The following is a 20,961-nucleotide window of genomic DNA, read 5'->3' as shown; positions in this document are numbered from 1 at the left end:
AAATATATTAAAGCACAATTACATTGAAGTTAAGGCCCCTGCCAACTAATATCAACATTTATATTTAGTTTTGCAGAAATGATTTGCCTTGTGTAAGTTTAAGAAATATTGTCTAGGGTCTTGTCATTCTGTTACCAAAAACCCCATATCTTTAAGATATTTTCACATTTCTCTCCCTCATGAGGGAAAATTCTGAAAGTTCACAGAAGTAAAGGTAGACCTACTAATTAGTTAGTGTTTTTACTGCTAACAATTTTGTTTATGAATTACTAAGTATTTAAAACACGTCACTCTGTTATCAAATCGCTAAACAGAGTGACCCGAAAAATCTGTAACAGAATAGCTGCAATTGAATTGGTCACAATGGGAAATCATAGTAGTCAAACTAGTTGCAGTAGAGTACAGCACAGTAGAGTATAGTGTAGTACAGTACCGTAGAGCACACGAGTAGAGTACAGTATAATGTAATATGCTCTACTTTACTGGACAGTAGTCTACTGTACTGAACTATACTTTTCTTTACCATACTGTGATGTCCAAACATATGACTGGAACAGATTTGGTCAGGTCTAGACTAACACATTTGGTCTTGTTTGGGGGAAGAGCTTGTTAGAACAATAGCCAGTGTGTAGAATAAGACCCAAACATGAAATGGAGGATATGAAATGTTTATACCTTTGTGTACATATTTCAGGATACATCACCATGAAGAGAAGTACATAACTAAATGATGCATTTCCAGTATGTTTAGTACAGATCATGGACCAATGATGTAATTATGTTATCGTCATCCGAGTGTTGATCCACTTCACTTACTGTAGCTCAATAACCAAGAGATTTTTTCAAACTCAAGGTATCATATCATAGCTGACACCACAGGAGGCTGCTGAGGGGAGGACAGCTCATAATAATGGCCGGAACAGAGCGAATGGAATGGCAGTAAACACATGGAAACCATGTGTCTGATGCATTTGATAGCATTCCACTCCAGCCATTACCACGAGCCCGTCCTCCCCAATTAAAAATGGCACTGGGTGCTCTGCCTCAATTTTATTTTTTTAATGATTTTACTATTCAATTACAACCTTACATCACAACATCAACATAGGCACCCAACAGATGGCCTTCATCTCCTCCTCACACACAAATTGGGTTGAGGGGCACTATGACGCCAACACTAGAGTGTTGCTTTGTGCAAGTTATTTACAGTTATGAACTAGACACAAATCAGATTAAGCTTCCGGTTGGCCTCGTCGAGGGGCGCCTACTGGGCACAGACGTCAGTTCAATGTCTATTTTTTTTAAATTTACATTCGGTTGAGCTGTCAACTAGTGCCAATTCAACAAAACATTTCACCACCGTATCCGCCGATGTCGCACTTCCGCATCTTGCCATGAAAGGTGACAGAGCTAGAGCGGTGTTTGTCAGACCATGAGACACCCAAAAATCGGTCTTACGTCTTTAGCGTCCGAACGTGTTGGCCTACAAACTATTATGACCCCTCTATGAAAAGGTGAGACTCTCACTAATATGTCAGTCTCCGGTTGGCTCTACAACCCCCACAAACGTCTTGGGACTCGTATGATGTCGGTACAGCCGATCTGCCAACTTCTGAGACTCTTGAACAGGTACATGTCGGTTGTTTTGCTCTAGGACGCCCACAGGCCTCACAAGACTCTTCTGAAGGCCCCCCAGTACCAGTTTATTTTTTTAATGAATGGAAGTATCTCTTATATCTCCCTCTCTAACTTTAAGCATCAGCTGTTAGAGCAGCTTACCGATCACTGTACACAGCCAATCTGTAAATAGCACACCCAACTACCTCATCCCCATATTATTACTTACCCTCTTGCACCCCAGTATCTCTACTTGCACATCATCATTTGCACATCTATCACTCCAGTGTTAATTGCTAAATTGTAATTATTTCTCCTCTATGGCCTATTCATTGCCTTACCTCCCAACTCTTCTACATTTGCACACACTGTACATAGATTTTTCTATTGTGTAATTGACTGTACGTTTGTTTTTGTCGCTTTGCTTTATCTTGGCCAGGTCACAGTTGTAAATGAGAACTTGTTCTCAACTTGCCTACCTGGTTAAATAAAACATTTTAAAAAATATGGAAACTGTTTAGTACCAAAAATAATGGATCTCAGATACAGTACCAGTCAAAAGTGTGGACACCTACACATTCAAGGGTTTTTCTTTATTTTTACAATTTTCTATATTGTAGAATAGTGAAGACTATCAAAACTATGAAATAACACATACAGAATCATGTAATAACCACAAAGTGTTAAACAAATCAAAATATATTGTATATAGTAGCCACCCTTTGCCTTAATGACAGCTTCGCACACTCTTTGTATTATCTCATCCAGCTTCATGAGGTAGTCACCTGGAATGCATTTTAACAGGTGTGCCTCTTTAAAAGTTGATTTGTGGAATTTCTTTCCTTCTTAATTTATTTGAGCCAATCAGTTGTGTTGTGACAAGGTAGGGGTGGTATACAGACGCTAGCCCTATTTGGTAAAAGACCAAGTCCATATTATGGCAAGAACAGCTCAAATAAGCAAAGAGAAACTACAGTCCATCATTACTTTAAGACATGAAGGTCAGTCAATGCGGAAAATTTCAAGAACTTTGAACATTTCTTCAAGTGCAGTCGCAAAAACCATCCAGCGCTATGATGAAACTGGCTCTCATGAGCACCGCCACAGGAAAGAAAGACCCAGAGTTACCTCTGCTGCAGAGGATGAGTTCATTTGAGTTACCAGCCCCAAATAAATGCTTCAGATTTCAATTGACACACACATCTCAACATCAACTGTTCAGAGGGGACTGTGTGAATCAGGCCTTCATGGTCAAATTGCTGCAAATAATCCACTACTAAAGGACACCAATAATAAGAAGAGACTTGCTTGGGCCAAGAAACACAAGCAATGGACATTGGACAGATTTCCACCAGTCTTTTGGTCTGATGAGTCCAAAATTTTAGATTTTTGGTTCCAACCACCGTGTCTATGAGACACAGAGTACGTGAACAGATGATCTTCACATGTGTGTTTCCCACCGTGAAGCATGGAGGAGGAGGTGTGATGATGTGGGGGTGCTTTGCTGGTGACACTGTGATTTAGAATTCTAGGCACACTTAACCAGCATGGCTACCAGAGCATTCTGCAGCGATACACCATCCCATCTGGTTTGCTCTTAGTGGGACTATCATTTGTTTTTCAACAGGACAATGACCCAACACACCTCCAGGCTGTGTAAGGGCTATTTGACCAAGGAGAATGATCAAGTGCTGCATCAAATGACCTGGCCTCCACAATCACCCAACCTCATCCCAAATGAGATGGTTTGGGATGAGTTGGACCGCAGAGTGAAGGAAAAGCAGCCCACAAGTGCTCAGCATGTGGGAACTCCTTCAAGACTGTTGGAAAAGTGTTTCAGATTAAGCTGTTTGAGAGAATGCCAAGAGTGTGCAAAGCTGTCATCAAGGCAAAGGGTTGCTACTTTGAAGAATATAAAATATATTTTGATTTGTTTAGCACTTTTTTGGTTACTACATGATTCCATATACAGTATGACATAAGTATTTGATACATCAGAAAAGCAGAACTTAATATTTGGTACAGAAACCTTTGTTTGCAATTACAGAGATCATACGTTTCCTGTAGTTCTTGACCAGGTTTGCACACACTGCAGCAGCGATTTTGGCCCACTCCTCCATACAGACCTTCTCCAGATCCTTCAGGTTTCGGGGCTGTCACTGGGCAATACGGACTTTCAGCTCCCTCCAAAGATTTTCTATTGGGTTCAGGTCTGGAGACTGGCTAGGCCACTCCAGGACCTTGAGATGCTTCTTACGGAGCCACTCCTTAGTTGCCCTGGCTGTGTGTTTTGGGTCGTTGTCATGCTGGAAGACCCAGTCACGACCCATCTTCAATGCTCTTACTGAGGGAAGGAGGTTGTTGGCCAAGATCTCGCGATACATGGCCCCATCCATCCTCCCCTCAATACGGTGCAGTCGTCCTGTCCCCTTTGCAGAAAAGCATCCCCAAAGAATGATGTTTCCACCTCCATGCTTCACGGTTGGGATGGTGTTCTTGGGATTGTACTCATCCTTCTTCCTCCAAACACGGCGAGTGGAGTTTAGACCAAAAAGCTCTATTTTTGTCTCATCAGACCACATGACCTTCTCCCATTCCTCCTCTGGATCATCCAGATGGTCATTGGCAAACTTCAAAACCTGCAAAATCAGCAGTGTATCAAATACTTGTTCTCCCCACTGTATGTTATTTCATAGTTTCCGAACTTTTGACTGGTACAGACAATTCAGAACAAACTTATTTTAGATGTTATGTCGGCATCTGTTCCATGTAGTGAATCTGTTATTCATTGTGTTTGTATGGGCTAACAACAGTAAGGTCAAAAATGATTTCTAATAATTGTTTTATATATTTATGTTTATAGTTGGTTGTGGGTTTATTAGGCCACTGTGGACAAGAGTAGGTGGAAAGAGCTCCTTTATAGTAAAAGCACTGCATGAATCTATCATTGTATTTCCAGGTCAGAGAGAAAAATGGCCTTTATAAACATTTCATGCAATTCTACATTATTTTACATATTAGCAGAATATTTTTTTAAACCACACAAATTACAGGGCAAGAATGGACAGAGGGATGTGTTCATCTTATCATATTTCTCCAATGGCAAATCAGTGCATCTTGATTATTGTCCAGTCGTGTGGTCGATTCCCGCAAGGAAAGACCTAGTTAAGCTGCAGTTGGCCCAGAACAGAGCGGCATGTCTTGCTCTTCATTGTAATCAGAGGGCTAATATAAATACTACGCATGCCAGTCTCTCTTGGCTAAGAGTTGAGGGACAAAATGCGTCACTTCTTTTTATAAGAAACATTCATGTGTTAAAAACCCCACATTGTTTGCATATTCAATTTACACAGCTCTGACACACACATACACTTCCCCACCAGACATGCCACCAGGGGTCTTTTCACAGTCCCCAAATCCAGAACAAATTCACGAAAGCGTACAGTATTATATAGAGCCGTTCCATCTCACATTGCTCAAATGAACAGGAAACCTGGTTTAAAAAAAACAGATAAAGCAACACCTCACGGAACAACATCTTTCCCTTATTTGACCTAGATAGTTTGTGTTGCTCAAATGATATGTAGGCTGTGTGCCTTTTTCATATTGATGTAGTTCTGTCCTTGAGATGCTCTTGTCTATTAATGTTCTGTATTATGTCATGTTTCATGTTGTTTGTGGACCCCAGGAAGAGTAGCTGCTGCTTTTGCAACAGCTAATGGGATCCTAATAAAATACCAAAACTGACCCTGTTTGCAAATAATTCAATCTGAGAAGTCATTAGGAATCTGAGCATGGTACTTTCAAAGTTAGGCCTATCTTTTTACTTCAGACAGAGTAGACCTACCAACACAGAAAAATGTAAGTTTTAACTGATGGCTAGTCTTCTTCCGTGGCTTAAGCCAATGAGTGAAGGTCACAAGTGTTTCCCAAAAAGCTGTCGGCGTTTCAACATCTATTGTACAGAAAGTGAATAGCTTAATCAATTGGCAGTGACAGAATTAGATTACTTCCCAAGTAAAGTCCATTTTTTGTCTCCTCGGCTATAGAAGGTTGTAGCTCAGTCTCAATGTCAAAGGAACAAAACAATGATATGCCCATATGCATTGGAGTCAGGTCTTTTCCGGATATTTACAGATTGTTTCTAGCATAAAGCATCGCGGACCAAAGCGCTGTTATAGATCACTTTATGCTGTATAATCTGAGCCGTTTTATTTTTTCAAAGTCTTAAGCTCTTTAATAAAAAAGGTAGAACTATGGCATACCCTCTCAAACCCCCTCAATTTGAGCCTTGTTTTTAACTTAACAGCCCCCCCACTGACATGGATGTAAGCCATTTAACGAGTGCATGGTGGGTGGAGGAATTGACCAACATGTCTGTCAAACAGGTAGGCCTACCTGTTATTTCTTAAATAGGAAGAAACAGGCTCCAACACAGGGTCTCTTGATAGTAAAGTCTAATTAAAATGAAGGTTTAAATGAATTATGCCTACTTGAATTTGCCTACTTTCAGCAGCACGAGCTGTCTATTTCTGATTGATTGTGCCGAGGGTGCTGCTTTCAGCTCCACAATATAAGTTACTTGAATCTGGCTTTATTGTGAGATCAATAATTCTGATAAATACATCATGGACAAGAAACTATCAAAGTTGAACTCCAGTCTTCCTTATCTTCACGCTCTCCTTCTCAATCTGAACAGAACTAAGCTATAGGCTAGTCTACACGCAAGATAGTGACTTTTTTGGACTAGGCCTAATAAAAAAATATTTACGTATAAAGCCTTTGACTCTCCTCCTGAACTGCCACTGTAGGTCTACACAGCACAGCCATTGGTTAGGCAGCACACAAAAACTATTTTGATCAGCAAGAGCAGAGCAGGCCGTGGCTCAGGGTTGAAATAGCCATTGCAGTGTGTAGTGCAGCCTAGTTTTATTTACACCATCCCAGCAGCTATCTTAGAAAAACAACTTTGTTTCTGTTCTTCTCCGACAGTGGAGACTCCTCAGAGGACAAAGGGGAGGACAATCTTCCTCAGTGAATTTCAGAAAAATAAAAAAAACTTTTAAAAAGTTATCCATTTCAGATAAAACTATACTAAATATCATGGATCATTTAGCTATTTGATTTAGAATTTTAGGACTCCTTTATGTATTTAAAACAATTATTGAAAAATGATTTGGTAAAATATTGAATTTGGCCTTTACTACTATAGCCAATAGAAACGCATTGAATTACACATTCATAAATGGCAAAAAAAAGACAGTCAAAAAATAAATCATAAGGAGTAAGGTTTTGAAGTGTCTGTCCTATATCTAGGAGATATAAGAAAGCTCAGGAAATATTTTTGTTGGCAAAAAACTACCTCCTTTCGTTTGTATGGGTTACCTTCAGACTTGAGAATTGTGGGGGTCGTAAAAGCAAAACGGAGAACACCATTGTGTTCGTGAGAGTCTCCCCTTTCCATAATAGTTTGTAGGCGAAACCGTTCGGACGCTACAGACGTTTTCGGGAGAAGACTGATTGGGATGTCTCATGGTCTGACAAAACCGCTGTAGCTCGGCCACCTTCCACTGCAGATGCAGAAGGCCGACATAATTAAAATTATTTTACTTAGATTGACGTACGGGTGCTTCAATAGACTCTTAAAGATTAAAACACACTGTTTTGCAAGGAAGGTCTACAGTAGCCTCAACAGAACTCTGTAGGGTAGCACCATTGTGTAGCCAGAGGCCATCTTCTTTCCTTCCTCCTCAGGGTACATTGACTTCAAAACAAAACCTAGGAGGCTCATGGTTCTCACCCACTTCCATAGACTTACACATTAATTATGACAACTTTGGGACGTCCTCCAACCTATCAGATCTTTTGCAGCATGAACTGACATGTTGTACACCCAATCAAAGGAAAATAAAATTAATCTAGTACTGAAAGCATAAGCTACAGCTAGCTAGCATTGCAGTGCATAACCTGTGGTGGGTAGTTGACTCAAAGAGAGAGAAAGACAATAGTTGAACAGTTTTCAAAAAAATGATTTCTTAAAAAATGAAGGAGAAGCAAGAGGGAGAGAGCAATAGCTATATTTTGTTGTATTTCTTTCACTTTCACTTACTTAGCTAGTGAATGCAGCTAGCTAGTTTACCCTGATCAAACACCCGGCTCAAACAGAGAGGGATGCTATGTTAGCTGGTTGGCTATGCCTATCCAACACTGGAACTCTTCCAAGTTAAGGTAAGCTTTTGGTTTTATTCATGTATTGCCACCGGGACCTGCTGTTGTAACTGCTAAACTGCTTGCTGAGTGTACACTGTACTACATGATTGTAGCGGGTTTACTAACGTGTTAGTTCTAGTAGCCATGTTGACTATGACGTTGCTAATATGCTGACAATGATGTAGGCTGTGGGTAGTGGTTAGCAGTTAGGATATGTAGGTTTGGGTTGGAAAGGTTTTTTCGCTTGGTCATTGTGCACTGAAGTCCACAAGCAAAGGGAAAAGGTGAGAGGAGGAGGGCGCGTAGATGCGAGAAGGAATTATACAACAAGTAGTGATCATGCTGTTTGAATGTGGCTGCTATGAAAGTGAACTGTGTTTGCGTGAGATCAGGGATGTATTCATTCAGCCGATTCTGTTGAAAAACGTTTCTTAAACATAAACAAACAGAACAAAGCGGGGATAAACATAACTCAATTTTTCCAATAGAAACTCTTGTTTGCAACTGTTGAACTAATGATTACACCCAAGATTAAATGTGCCAATGTCTGTCACCTTGGTTACTCAAATTCTCTCGATCTGTGCAGCTATATTGTAAACTTTCATTCATAGGCTAGGTTGTAGCAACCTCATGATGGGTATAGGGAAAATGTTAATATCAAATACTATCTTAAACCTATCGATGTTACATTGAGCTGGGTGAATGGATTACTGTAATAGAAATAACGCCATGCTCATATATATATATAAAAAATGTGTCCTCCTTCATTTTAAAACGGCACCAACCGCCACTGTTCTCCGGGCATGCACTTCTTAGCCTTTAGTCTATGGATCATTTGATTGAGACCACACTAAATAGTCTATAAGCACACTTGATATTGTGCGCCCGGTGGAGAATCAGAGATGAGGGGCGGCATCGGGCACACATTGATATATAGCCTAAAAAGCAAGTAATTTAAAACACTGAGAAATATTGACATTTCATAAATTACAAATTACATGACCCTCCCCTGGACTAAATTTAAAAAAATATTAAACCCTCACCCATTTTCCTCTAGGTAACCATTATTTAAATGTCTATCCATCCCGTAGGAGATAGTTGAGAGCCAATGCTAACTAATGTGCAAGACTTCCAGTCATTGCACTAATGCTAGTTAGCAACTTCCTTCAAACTGCACCCAGAGAAAATTGTATCCACAAGTTCATCTCACTCTGGGAAAGTAGATCAAGGGCCTCATTGCCAAAATCCCAAGGTATCCCTTTAAGTAACCTTCTGTCTTATGTAACCATACCAAACAACATATCAATTTGAGTGTCCCGACCCATATTAATGTGTACTATTTTACACCTAGTCTATGAGACCAGGCTGAATGCTCACATCCTTTGCTACGATGACCCCCTTTGTAGAGCTTGTAATTGGATTGATAGAGTAAATACATTAAGTGATTTGCATGATTAAAACAGTATATACATTTTTATGCTAAGTAAAAAGTATGGTCAATTAAGTCACACTTTCCTTTTCATTAGGGACAGATAGTTTGGACAGGTAGCCAACTGCTTGTAAAATGTATGAAACATTTTAGAGTATGATGAAGCAAAAGGGGGTTGAGCGCATGTTCATTGAGGTCAATACTGGTAGAGGAAACAGTGCATCCTGTAGTCTATTTCGAGCCCAAGAAAATGCGTCTCATCAGGAAAGCACAATACACTGCAGGTTCAGGTAATATTTTACAGTAGTCGCCTACAGTAGCTACTGGATGACTGATTGGCAGCATGATTTGAATAATCCAAATAATAATCAAATGAGATGGGGGGGCAAGCCTTAATTAAAGATTTGACAGGGAAATCTAGGAAGGAAATTTGACCTCAGTCAAAGAGGAAGAGGCATAGCAAGATGTTTCACTCTCGCCAAAATGTCTAAAATAAGCAGAATTTGTTCCTATGGGCTTATTTTTGACCTAATCACCTGCTTTCCTGCCTTTGGGACAACGACTCCATTGTTGGGGCGGAGATATGAGCATCTCGTCGTTATATACCGATCTCTGCCTCACTTGCCTACTGCTGCTGCGTACTGTACCTTACGACTCACTGGTGAGGGGACCAAATGGCTCAATAGATTTGGTAGCTAGCGTACGGTACTTGTGGATATACATTAGTTACGATATCTCAGAAATATGTATGTATTTAGCAGAAAATTACATTTATGACTTCGGGTAGTTAAGTTAAATACCGACCGTGCAACTGCGTCCTCCTTGTCAGGGGTAACGTTATTCAGTTGCTTTATCGGAAAGCAGCAGGAGCGTATTGGTCTGGTTTGGCTAGCAACACAATTTAGCTAACTTAACATTGTATTTGTATTAACAAACAAGCTCGCTAACTTAGCCGTGTGAAACCAGTCTGAGGTAAGTGAAAGGGCATGTTGTTTTATAAACCAGTTATTTTACCTGTTGACGTCTGCCAGTGAAGGTAGTTAGCTAGCTAACGTTAGCTACCCACCCCCTAGCCGATTCAACTCCAGTTTAGTCGGCTACCCACCCTCTGCTCTCCAGCCAGGTAACTAGTCACTTGAATACTAAAATCGTGTAGTTAGCTTGTTAACCAATTAAAGTTTAACCCAGTTTACTGTAAAAATTGACTCGCTAGGTAGTTAGAAAACGCAATTCTAGCTAGCTACCTGATTTTATATAGTTAATCTGGTTCATTATTAGCCTTGACTTTAGCTAACTAACTAGCCACAATGTGTACACTGACTGTTGTCATGTCCATTACTCCACTAGTAGCTAGAGCAGCTGTTTGCCAAACACATTAGGATAATTAAACAGCTAAATGAGTGCAAAAACAGATGTATTCACCAACTGTTAATGACCTAACTAACGTCGGGCATCAAACGGTTGCTGTCATCTGTTTTTTGGGGTTGTATAATGTAGCCTCATGTGAAATCAACAATAGCCTACAGTATTGTAGCCAGAATTTTAAATGATACTCCACCAGCATTAATCATGTGAGTAGCAATACATCCTTGAAATATAAGCTTATGTGCGTCTTCTTGATGGACCAAAAGCAGACCGATCACATGTCAATCGGGCAACATTTCAGGGACTAGAATGCTCCCAATCAATGTCAAAATTTAAATGAGATTGCTCTAGATTAGACGACTCCGCGGTTGTCACTAGCCAGTGAAAATTGCTATATCATAAAAATTGATGAAAACAATTTTGCTTTAAGGGATCATCCATCCCAAAACAGAAATTCATGAGTGGTAAATAACACTAATGTAAAAAAAATATTTGAACAAATGTTTCATTTTGTCGTTAAGGAAATCTGTTGCAGCTCAAATCTACTACAAAACCCACAATGCAAGTCTCTCTCGCTGGGCTAGGTAGCTAGAAAACATAGCTACACACAATAGTAGCAGTCAATATAAGCATGTGAAGTAACTAGCTAGCTGTAAAATCGCCTAAACAAACAGCACTATCAATTTAGAAGTCTTACTCACCGAGTTCAACTTCCAGTTCGTTTCTGCCACTGAGCTATAAACGGCGTCTATACCCAGAGCAACGTTGCTTTCCCACAGAGATACTTTTGAGGAGATGGGGTACTCCATTCGAATCGTATTGACGCCCATTGTGAACATTGCCCGTAAATCGTCCATGAGCCGCGCGGTGCATTGCATTCCCTGTCAATGAGAGCTCTCCTTCAAGTAGGGAATGGGAGTCAATTGAGCCCTAGCTCAAAAACCAAACATTAGCATGAATTTCGAGAAACAAGAAGTACAACGTTGCAAACCATTTCCAAGGTGTGAGATAATTAACTTGTTCGCTGTAATATCATATAGCTTTGGAATCATGACATTACGTACTTTTGAGGAAAATAGGCAACTTTCTCGACTCTTACTCTACGTGATTTAGCATGACGACGTGAATGTGATGGGTCGACAGTCAGTTGGGTGGGGCGTTTCTCCATTCCTTTATTTAATATCTCTGTTTCACAGACAGGGCGCATTGCGACATGGTACTTGAAGGAGAAACAGAGTTGAATAATTTTGGACACTGTTTAGATAAAGCACATCTAAGTGAAATATTTCATTTTTCATGACGATATAAACGGATGGATGTGTTCTAGACAATTATGCCCATACCATCTATTGGCTGCTGTGGCGATCTGGAGTGCATTTCATTGTTTTAAAAGTGTTATGAAATATGATAGTGTTATTTCCAGTGACGAGTTAGGTTGGGATTAGTCATAATTATGACTTTGTGGTGACTAGTGAGGACCCGACTCGGGATTCAATACTCAGTAACAAGAAACCGAGGCTTACAACTCATAATATCATTATTTACCGAATATGTTCAACCATAGGGCTTAGGCTGTATAGGCTATGTCATAATTTAAAGCTTCAATATGTAACTTTTTTTGTCGACCTGACCAAATTTAGATAGAAATGGGATTATAGATATGTAATTCTCATTGAAAGCAAGTCTAAGAAGGGGTAGATCTGTTCTGTGCTCCATTTCAATGCTTCCAGTTAAGTTTCGTTTTTACTTTCGGTTTTGTACACCAGCTTCAAACAGCTGAAAAATACAATATGTGGTTATTGAAAATATATTTATCAGCGGTTTAGATGGTACGATGATTCTCTACACTATACTTGCTTGTTTTGTCACATACACTGAAATTAGTTGAACTATTAGAATTTTAGCAACCAGGAAATGTCAGTGATTTATGCATATTGCACCTTTTTAAAGAAAAATCTGTGTATATACACTACTGTTCAAAAGTTTTGGGTCACATAGAAATGTAAAATACATTAAATGAGTTGCAAAATTAATAGGAAATATAGTCAAGATGTTGACAAGGTTATAAATAATGATTTTTTATTTAAATAATAATTGTGTCCTTCAAATTTTGCTTTTGTCAAAGAATCCTCCATTTGCAGCAATTACAGCCTTGCAGACCTTTGGCATTCTAGTTGTCAATTTGTTGAGGTAATCTGAAGAGATTTCACCCCATGCTTCCTGAAGCACCTCCCACAAATTGGATTGGCTTGATGGGCACTTCTTACGTACCATACGGACAAGTTGCTCCCACAACAACTCAATAGGGTTGAGATCCGATGACTGCTGGCCACTCCATTATAGACAGAATGCCAGCTGACTGCTTCTTCCCTAAATAGTTATTGTATAGTTTGGAGCTGTGCTTTGGGTCATTGTCCTGTTGTAGGAGGAAATTGGCTCCAATTAAGCGGCGTCCACAAGGTATGGCATGGCGTTGCAAAATGGAGTAATAGCCTTCCTTCTTCAAGATCCCTTTAACCCTGTACAAATCTTCCACTTTACCACCATCAAAGCAGCTCCAGACCACCCCATTGCCTCCAATATACTTGACAGATTGCGTCAAACACTCCTCCAGCATCTTTTCATTTTTTCTGCGTCTCACAAATGTTCTCTGTGATCCGAACACCTCAAACTTAGATTCGTCTGTCCATAACACTTTTTTCCAATCTTCCAGCTACAATAGTCATTTACAACATTAACAATGTCTACACTGTATTTCTGATCAATTTGAAGTTATTTTAATGGACAAAAAATGTGCTTTTCTTTCAAAAACAAGAACGTTTCTAACACAGAACCCAAACCGGCTGCACGCATGCGCCATCGTGCATAAATGTATTTTGTCCCCCCACACCAAACGCGATCACGACACGCAGGTTAAAATATCAGAACAAACTCTGAACCAATTACATTAATTTGGGCACAGGTCGAAAAGCATTAAACATTTATGGCAATTTAGCTAGCTAGCTTGCACTTGGTAGCTAATGTGTCATATTTAGCTAGCTTGCTAGCTAATTTGTCCTGGGATATAAACATTGAGTTGTTATTTTACCTGAAATGCACAAGGTCCTCTACTCCGACAATTAATCCATACATAAAACGATCAACCGAATCGTTTCTAGTCATCTATCCTCCTTCCAGGCTTTCTATTCCCTGGACTTTATATTGCGATTGGCAACTTTCATAAATTATGGTGCATTACCTCCACTGACCTCGTTCGTCTTTCAGTGGGTACCCACGTGGGTATAACCAATGAGGAGATGGCACGTGGGTACCTGTTAGAGGTCAACCGATTAATCGGAATGGCCGATTAATTAGGGCCGATTTCAAGTTTTCATAACAATCGGTAATCGGCATTTTTGGACACCGATTGTGGCCACCGATTGTTTATATATATTTTTTAACCTTTTCATTTAACTAGGCAAGTCAGTTAAGAACACATTCTTATTTTCAATGACGGCCTAGGAACGGTGGGTTAACTGCCTTGTTCATGGGCAGAACGACAGATTTTTAACTTGTCAGCTCGGGGATTCGATCTTGCAACCTTCCGGTTACTAGTCCAACGCTCTAACTATATGCGAGTGCAGCAAGAAGCCAAGGTAAGTTGCTAGCGAGCATTAAACTGATCTTATGAAAAAACAATCAACCTTTACATAATCACTAGTTAACTACACATGGATGATGATATTACTAGTTTATCTAGCGTGTCCTGCGTTGCATATAATCGATGCGGTGCCTGTTATTTTCTCATCTAATCACAGCCTACTTCTCCAAACGGGTGATGATTTAACAAGCGCATTCGCGAAAAAAGCACTGTCATTGCACCAATGTGTACCTAACCATAAACATCAATGCCTTTCTTTAAAATCAATACACCTGTTTGTATAAGTATATATTTTTAACCTGCATATTTAGTTAATATTGCCTGCTAACATGACTAACTTTTAACTAGGGAAATTGTGTCACTTCTCTTGCGTTCCGTGCAAGCAGTCAGGGTATATGCAGCAGTTTGGGCCGCCTGGCTCGTTGCGAACTGTGTGAAAACCATTTATTCCTAACAAAGACCGTAATTAATTTGCCAGAATTGTACATAATTATGACATAACATTGAAGGTTGTACAATATAACAGCAATATTTATACTTAGGGATGCCACCCGTTAGATAAAATATGGAATGGTTCCGTACTTCACTAAAAGAATAAACATTTTGTTTTCGGAATGATAGTTTCCGGATTTGACCATATTAATGACCTAAGGCTCGTATTTCTGTGTGTTATTATGTTATAATTAAGTCTATGATTTGATATTTGATAGAGCAGTCTGACTGAGTGGTGGTAGGCAGCTGCAGGCTCGTAAGCATTCATTCAAACAGCACTTTCGTGCGTTTGCCAGCAGCTCTTCGTTGTGCTTCAAGCATTGAGCTGTTTATGACTTCAAGCCTATCAACTCCCGAGATTAGGCTGGTGTAACCGATGTGAAATGGCTAGCTAGTTAGCGGGGTGTGCGCTAATAGCGTTTCAATCGGTGACGGCACTCGCTCTGAGACATTGAAGTAGTTGTTCCCCTTGCTTTGCAAGGGCCGCTGCGTTTGTGGAGCAATGCATAACGATGCTTCGAGGGTGGCTGTTTTCGATGTGTTCCTGGTTCGAACCCAGGTAGGGGCGAGGAGAGGGACGGAAGCTATACTGTTACACTGGTAATACTAAAGTGCCTATAAGAACATCCAATAGTCAAAGGTATATGAAATACAAATAGTATAGAGATGAATAGTCCTATAATAACTACAACCTAAAAGTTCTTACCTGGGTATATTGAAGACTCATGTTAAAAGGAACCACCAGCTTTCATGTTCTCATGTTCTGAGCAAGGAACTTAAACGTTAGCTTTTTACATGGCACATATTGCACTTTTACTTTCTTCTCCAACACTTTGTTTTTGCATGATTTAAACCAAATTAAACATGTTTCATTATTTATTTTAGGCTAAATTGATGTATTATATGAAGTTAAAATAAAAGTGTTCATTCAGTATTGTTGTAATTGTCATTATTACAAATAAATAAATAAAATTGTCCGATTTAATCGGTGTCTGCTTTTTTTGGTCCTCCAATAATCGGTATCGGTGTTGAAAAATCATAATCGGTCGACCTCTAGTACCTGCTTCTATAAACCAATGAGGAGATGGGAGAGGCAGGACTTGCAGTGCGATCTGCGTCACAAATAGAACTGACTTCTCGTTGGCGAGCGCGCAATAATTGAATAATATAGATTTCTAAATTTATTTTGCAACGCTCGCGCACGCGATGTAGTCAGGGTATTATTGACCCCAAACTTTTAAACGGTAGTGTATATGCTAGGCCTGCGTGTGCACTAGGATAGGTCCCACATTTAGTAACCACAGGCTCTTTTTGTCTGCCTGTATGTTGACCAGAATTAGAAGCCTCTTACTGTGAAATACCCAGCTAAAGTTCAGGGTATGTGACTTGCACTACTCTCTGTGAGAGACTACTGCTTAGTTGAAGTGTAAACTTTTAGGTCTGAATGAGTAACATAGCGAAGTCAAAAAGCCATGTTCTTCAGAATCTGTGAAAGCTGAGGATCTAGAGACCTAGGTTGTAAAGGAACATTCTGTCAGATTTCCTGTGTTGTACATGATGTGTCAACACTTCCCGTGACCCCACCGCCCTTGTCTCGTTTGCACACTACAACCCCTTACCAGCATACTGTTCAAGAAGTGGAAGAACAACACATTGTGAAATATTTATTCTCTGTTCTGATTTCTTGACTTAAGTTCGAGAGGGGGTAAGGGTATGTCCCAAATGGCACCTTATTCACTACATAGCGCACTACTTTTAGGGATCTGGTCAAAAGTAGTGCACTATGTAGGGAATAGGGTGCTATTTGGGATGCAGACAGAGAAAGCCAGTTTTGATGAATAAGGTTGATAATGCGGGCCAGGGAAAGTGAAGGAAGGCATTGCGGAGTAAATACAATACAGTGCTTGTAACGTGCAGGATGCACTGCACAGCCATGGGAATGAGGAAAGGAGCATCAGACAGTGAGGATTCGCATACAAACCTTCCGTTGCTAATTATTAAACAGTAGACAGCCTTGTTTATCATAGGTCTACCTCTGTCTTTTCTGTATTAGGCTACTCATTATAGCCTATGTCCCAACATTAGGCTCTAACTGGTTTGGTGAGAACAATAGGCAAGAAATAGGCCTACAAGTGCAAAATTGCAAATGCTCATCATTGTGTTGATTGCAATGTATAGATACAACCTGTGAGAACAAGTTAAACATATTTAGGCAGTTGATTGAAGAAAAACATTTGTTTGTGGTTGAAATACTGCTTGGACAAGAAATCAAAATCTAAGTTCATTAGTCGCATACACAGATTTGCAGATGTTATTGCAGGTGCCGTGAAATGCTTGCAATCGTTTTTTATTGATAAATGATTTACGCCGCCTACCTTTTGATGGTGTGTGCAGTGCATCCTTATTCGCTATGAGCAAATGCAAAGGTTAGGCCTAATTGTTTAACAGCGTCTTTATGCATTGCTAGTTAGTGTTATGTATGTGGACTACCTTAAAGTTAACTCCTCTAAATATTTGAAATAATGTTTTGTTAGCAATGAAATAGGAAAATGCAGAGCACTTGACCCCTGACTTCTGCCACTCTCCTGGCCCATTTGGGCCATAGTGTCCTCTACTGTCAATTTTTCTCCATCGCTAACAGTACTACAGAAGAATAAAAAATAATTGTAATACTTGTGTATTATTGGGAAAAAGTGTTTCCAAAATACATTTGAATACCAAATTTGACATCCTAACCCTACAATAAGTACCCAGTTGCATCATTTTGTTTACTTGTCTTCCTCCTGTGCTATTCCAGAGAAGAATGCACTGTTAAATGATGGTACATTGTGTCCAATTTTATATTGATACACGTGTGAGGAAGCCAGTTGCTTTTGACTTGTCCTAGATCACATGTCAAAATCATTCCACAGAGGGCCGAGTGTCTGGCTTTTCACTCCTCCCTTGTACTTGTTTGATGAATTAAGGTAGCTGATTAGTAAGCAATTCCCCTCACCTGGTTTTGTAGGTCTTATTTGAAAGAGAAACAAAAACCAGCAGATATTATGCCCTCCATGGAATGAGTTTGACACCCCTGAGATGATTGTGTGGCTGGAAGGTAGACGTGAAGTTACGAGAAAAGATAACAAGGAAAACAATATAAAACACGTTCGTGCTGCCTGATATTCAGAAGGATGTTGTTTAGGCCGGAGCACTAGATTTCTGTCAGGCTTTTTAAAGCTATGTTCAAATCCTTCGTGTTATGTCTGATCTTGGACTACGTCCCCATCCCTCCTTTCTGTTTGAGGCACCTGTCCTTTGGGCTGAATATTAAGCTTGTGTGTATCTGAAGCAGAGCCAGCCATTATCCCCATGGAGTTGCCAGAGGCTGTGTATCTTGTGTCCGAAATAGTGCTGCTCTATTCCCAGCCCCCACCTGCACTATCATGCACTATGGATATGGCTGCAGGATAAAGCCGGCGCTAAAAGCATTCCTCGTCATTCTCTCCACCGTCTTGTTATATATTCGGACAGTGTAGTTTCTATTTTTAGCCAGTGCCAGGTTTAGCCTTTTTCCACACTCACCGTGAAGGTCGTGGGGGGCTTTTGGCGGTACTGCCGGTGACAGGCAGGGGTTAAGCAGGTGAGGGCCGCTAGGCAGTGGGTCTTGTAGACGGGGGACAAGGTGTCAAGCCATTGTTTCAGACCTGAGGTCACAACAGCTCTAGAAATAGGCTGTCTCAAATGGCACCTATTCCCTAAATCAACTAGATTCGTCTGTTGACAACCCCTGCCTTATATAGTGCACTACTTTTGACCAGGGTCTGTAGGTATAGGGTGGCATTTGGGACATAGTCAGACAGGCCCCTGGTTGCTGATAGGCTCCAAGATTCTCTGGGGGCCATGATTTTGAATTTGTAGAGTTGATTTTCTTGGACATTGTTTTTAAGTTGTGTAGTGATGTGATTTATATACAGTATTTGTCAACATTTTGGACACCTACTCATTCAAGTTTTTTTATTTTCTACATTGTAGAATAATAGTGCAGACATCAAAACTATGAAATAACACATTGAATCATGTAGTAACCAAAAAAGTGTTTTATATTTGAGATTATGCAAAGTAGCCACCCTTTACCTTGATGACAGCTTTGCACACTCTTGGCATTCTCTCAACCCGCTTCATGAGGAATGCTTTTCCAACAGTCTTGAAGGGGTTCCCACATATGCTGAGCACTTGTTGGCTGCTTTTCCTTCACTCTGCGGTCCAACTCATCCCAAACCATCTCAATTGGGTTGAGGTCGGGTGATTGTGGAGGCCAGGTAGTCTGATGCAGCACTTTAATCACTCTCCTTCTTGGTCAAATAGCCCTTACATAGCCTGGAGGTGTGTTTCAGGTCATTGTCCTGTTAAAAAACAAACGATTGTCCCACTAAGCGCAAACCAGATGGGATGGCGTATCACTGCAGAATACTGTGGTAGCCATGCTGGTTAAGTGTGCCTTGAATTCGAAATAAATCACTGACAGTGTCACCAGCAAAGCACCATCACACCTCCTACTCCATGCTTCACGGTGGGAACCACACATGCAGAGATCATTCGTTAACATACTCTGCGTCTCACAAAGACACAGCGGTTGGAGCCAAAAATCTCAAATTTGGACTCATCAGACCAAAGGACAGATTTCCACCGGTCTAATGTCCATTAATCGTGTTTCTTGGCCCAAGCAAGTATCATCTTCTTTATTGGTGTCCTTTTAGTAGTGGTTTATTTGCAGCAATTTGACCATGAAGGCCTGATTCAGTCTCCTCTGAACAGTGGATGTTGAGATGTCTGTTACTAGAACTCAGTGACGCATTTATTTGGGATGCAATATCTGAAGCTGGTAACTCTAATGAACTTACCCTCTGCAGCAGAGGTAACTCTGGGTCTTCCTTTCCTGTGGCGGTGCTCATGAGAGCCAGTTTCATCATGGCGCTGGATGGTTTTTGCGACTGCACTTGAAGAAATGTCCAAAGTTCTTGAAATTTTCCGCATTGACTGACTTTCATGTCCTAAAGTAATGTTGGACTGTTGTTTCACTTTGCTTATTTGAGCTGTTCTTGCCATAATATGGACTTGGTCTTTTACCAAATAGGGCTATTTTCTGTATACCACCCCTACCTTGTCACAACACAACTGATTGGCTCAAATGCATTAAGAAGGAAAGAAATTCCAAATGTACTTTTAACAAGACACACCTGTTAATTGAAATGCATTCCAGGTGACATGAAGCTGGTTGAGAGAATGCCAAGAGTGTGCAAAGCTGTCATCAAGGCGAAGGGTAGCTACTTTGAAGAATCTCAAATAGAAAATTTAATTTGATTTGTTTAACACTTTTTTTGGTTACTACATGATTCTGTATGTGTTATCTCATAGATTTGATGTGTTCACTATTATTCTACAATGTAGAAAATGGTAAAATGAAGAAAAACACTTGAATGAGTAGGTGTGTCCAAACTTTGACTAGTACTGTATATTTTTGCAAATAAACTAGTTTTATTGTAGATCTGTGCTTATTTCAAGGATGGCAACTTCCTGGTTTTAGGCGTATCAATTTTGTTCAACAGGCAGGAAAGTTGAGAACTGTCTAAAGCACAAGTGTATTACCCAGTGCATACTAACATCACCCTGTTGTTGGACAGGTAAACCTCTAGACAGTTGTGACTGCGGAGATGTCCAAGGCTCCAGATTCCCCTGCACGGTCCCGCTCCAGATCAAAGTCCAGATCCCGGTCTTACACGCGGTCTCGCTCGAGAAGCCGCTCCAGATCCAGGAAGCACCGCTACAGGTGAGGTTTATTTTACGATTGCATCTTCTATCAACAATTTTTTCAGCCATCGTCGATGATGATGACGTTGTGATGTCACAAACTATGTTTTAGCATATTTGAGTCTGGCAGGGCAGCAAGCACACAGCAGGGCGACATGCCAAATGGCCTATTCCCTATTTGCCATAACCTAAAATGTTCAATACATGTGTGGTAGTTGCTAATGCAAGAGAACAATGTAGAAAGAATGGAGGGCACCAAAGCAGCGCAAAATGTCAGATGGGGCCTAACGTGTTTTTTGTTGTTTTTCCCTCCCCTCTCCTCTCCAATGTTGGATGATGATCATGGGCCTTTTACAGCAGACACTGTCTGGCTTATTGTTTAAAAATCTTAATTTCCCCTTTTTCTCCCCATTTGATT

At 40.3% G+C, this 20,961-nt stretch overlaps 1 protein-coding gene across 4 annotated transcripts in view; it reads left to right on the top strand.

The window, feature by feature from the left end:
• The first annotated feature begins 9,838 nt into the window (after positions 1 to 9,838).
• Positions 9,839 to 20,961, top strand: part of thrap3b (thyroid hormone receptor associated protein 3b) — a 28,851-nt gene continuing 17,728 nt past the window's right edge. For 3 of the 4 annotated variants that reach the window (XR_005473275.1, XR_005473276.1, XM_038972189.1), the window contains exons 1-2: positions 9,926 to 10,228; positions 20,417 to 20,562. Coding sequence is in view for 2 of the 4 variants with exons in the window: in XM_038972189.1 (XP_038828117.1) it covers positions 20,447 to 20,562 (116 nt within the window). In the remaining 2 variants the exon portion in view is untranslated. The other variant, XM_038972190.1, reaches the window with a different exon arrangement.

The sequence above is a fragment of the Salvelinus namaycush genome, chromosome 32 (genome assembly GCF_016432855.1).
Source record: "Salvelinus namaycush isolate Seneca chromosome 32, SaNama_1.0, whole genome shotgun sequence".
Taxonomy (NCBI): Eukaryota; Metazoa; Chordata; class Actinopteri; order Salmoniformes; family Salmonidae; genus Salvelinus; species Salvelinus namaycush.
This window is presented reverse-complemented; position numbering and strand designations above follow the sequence as displayed.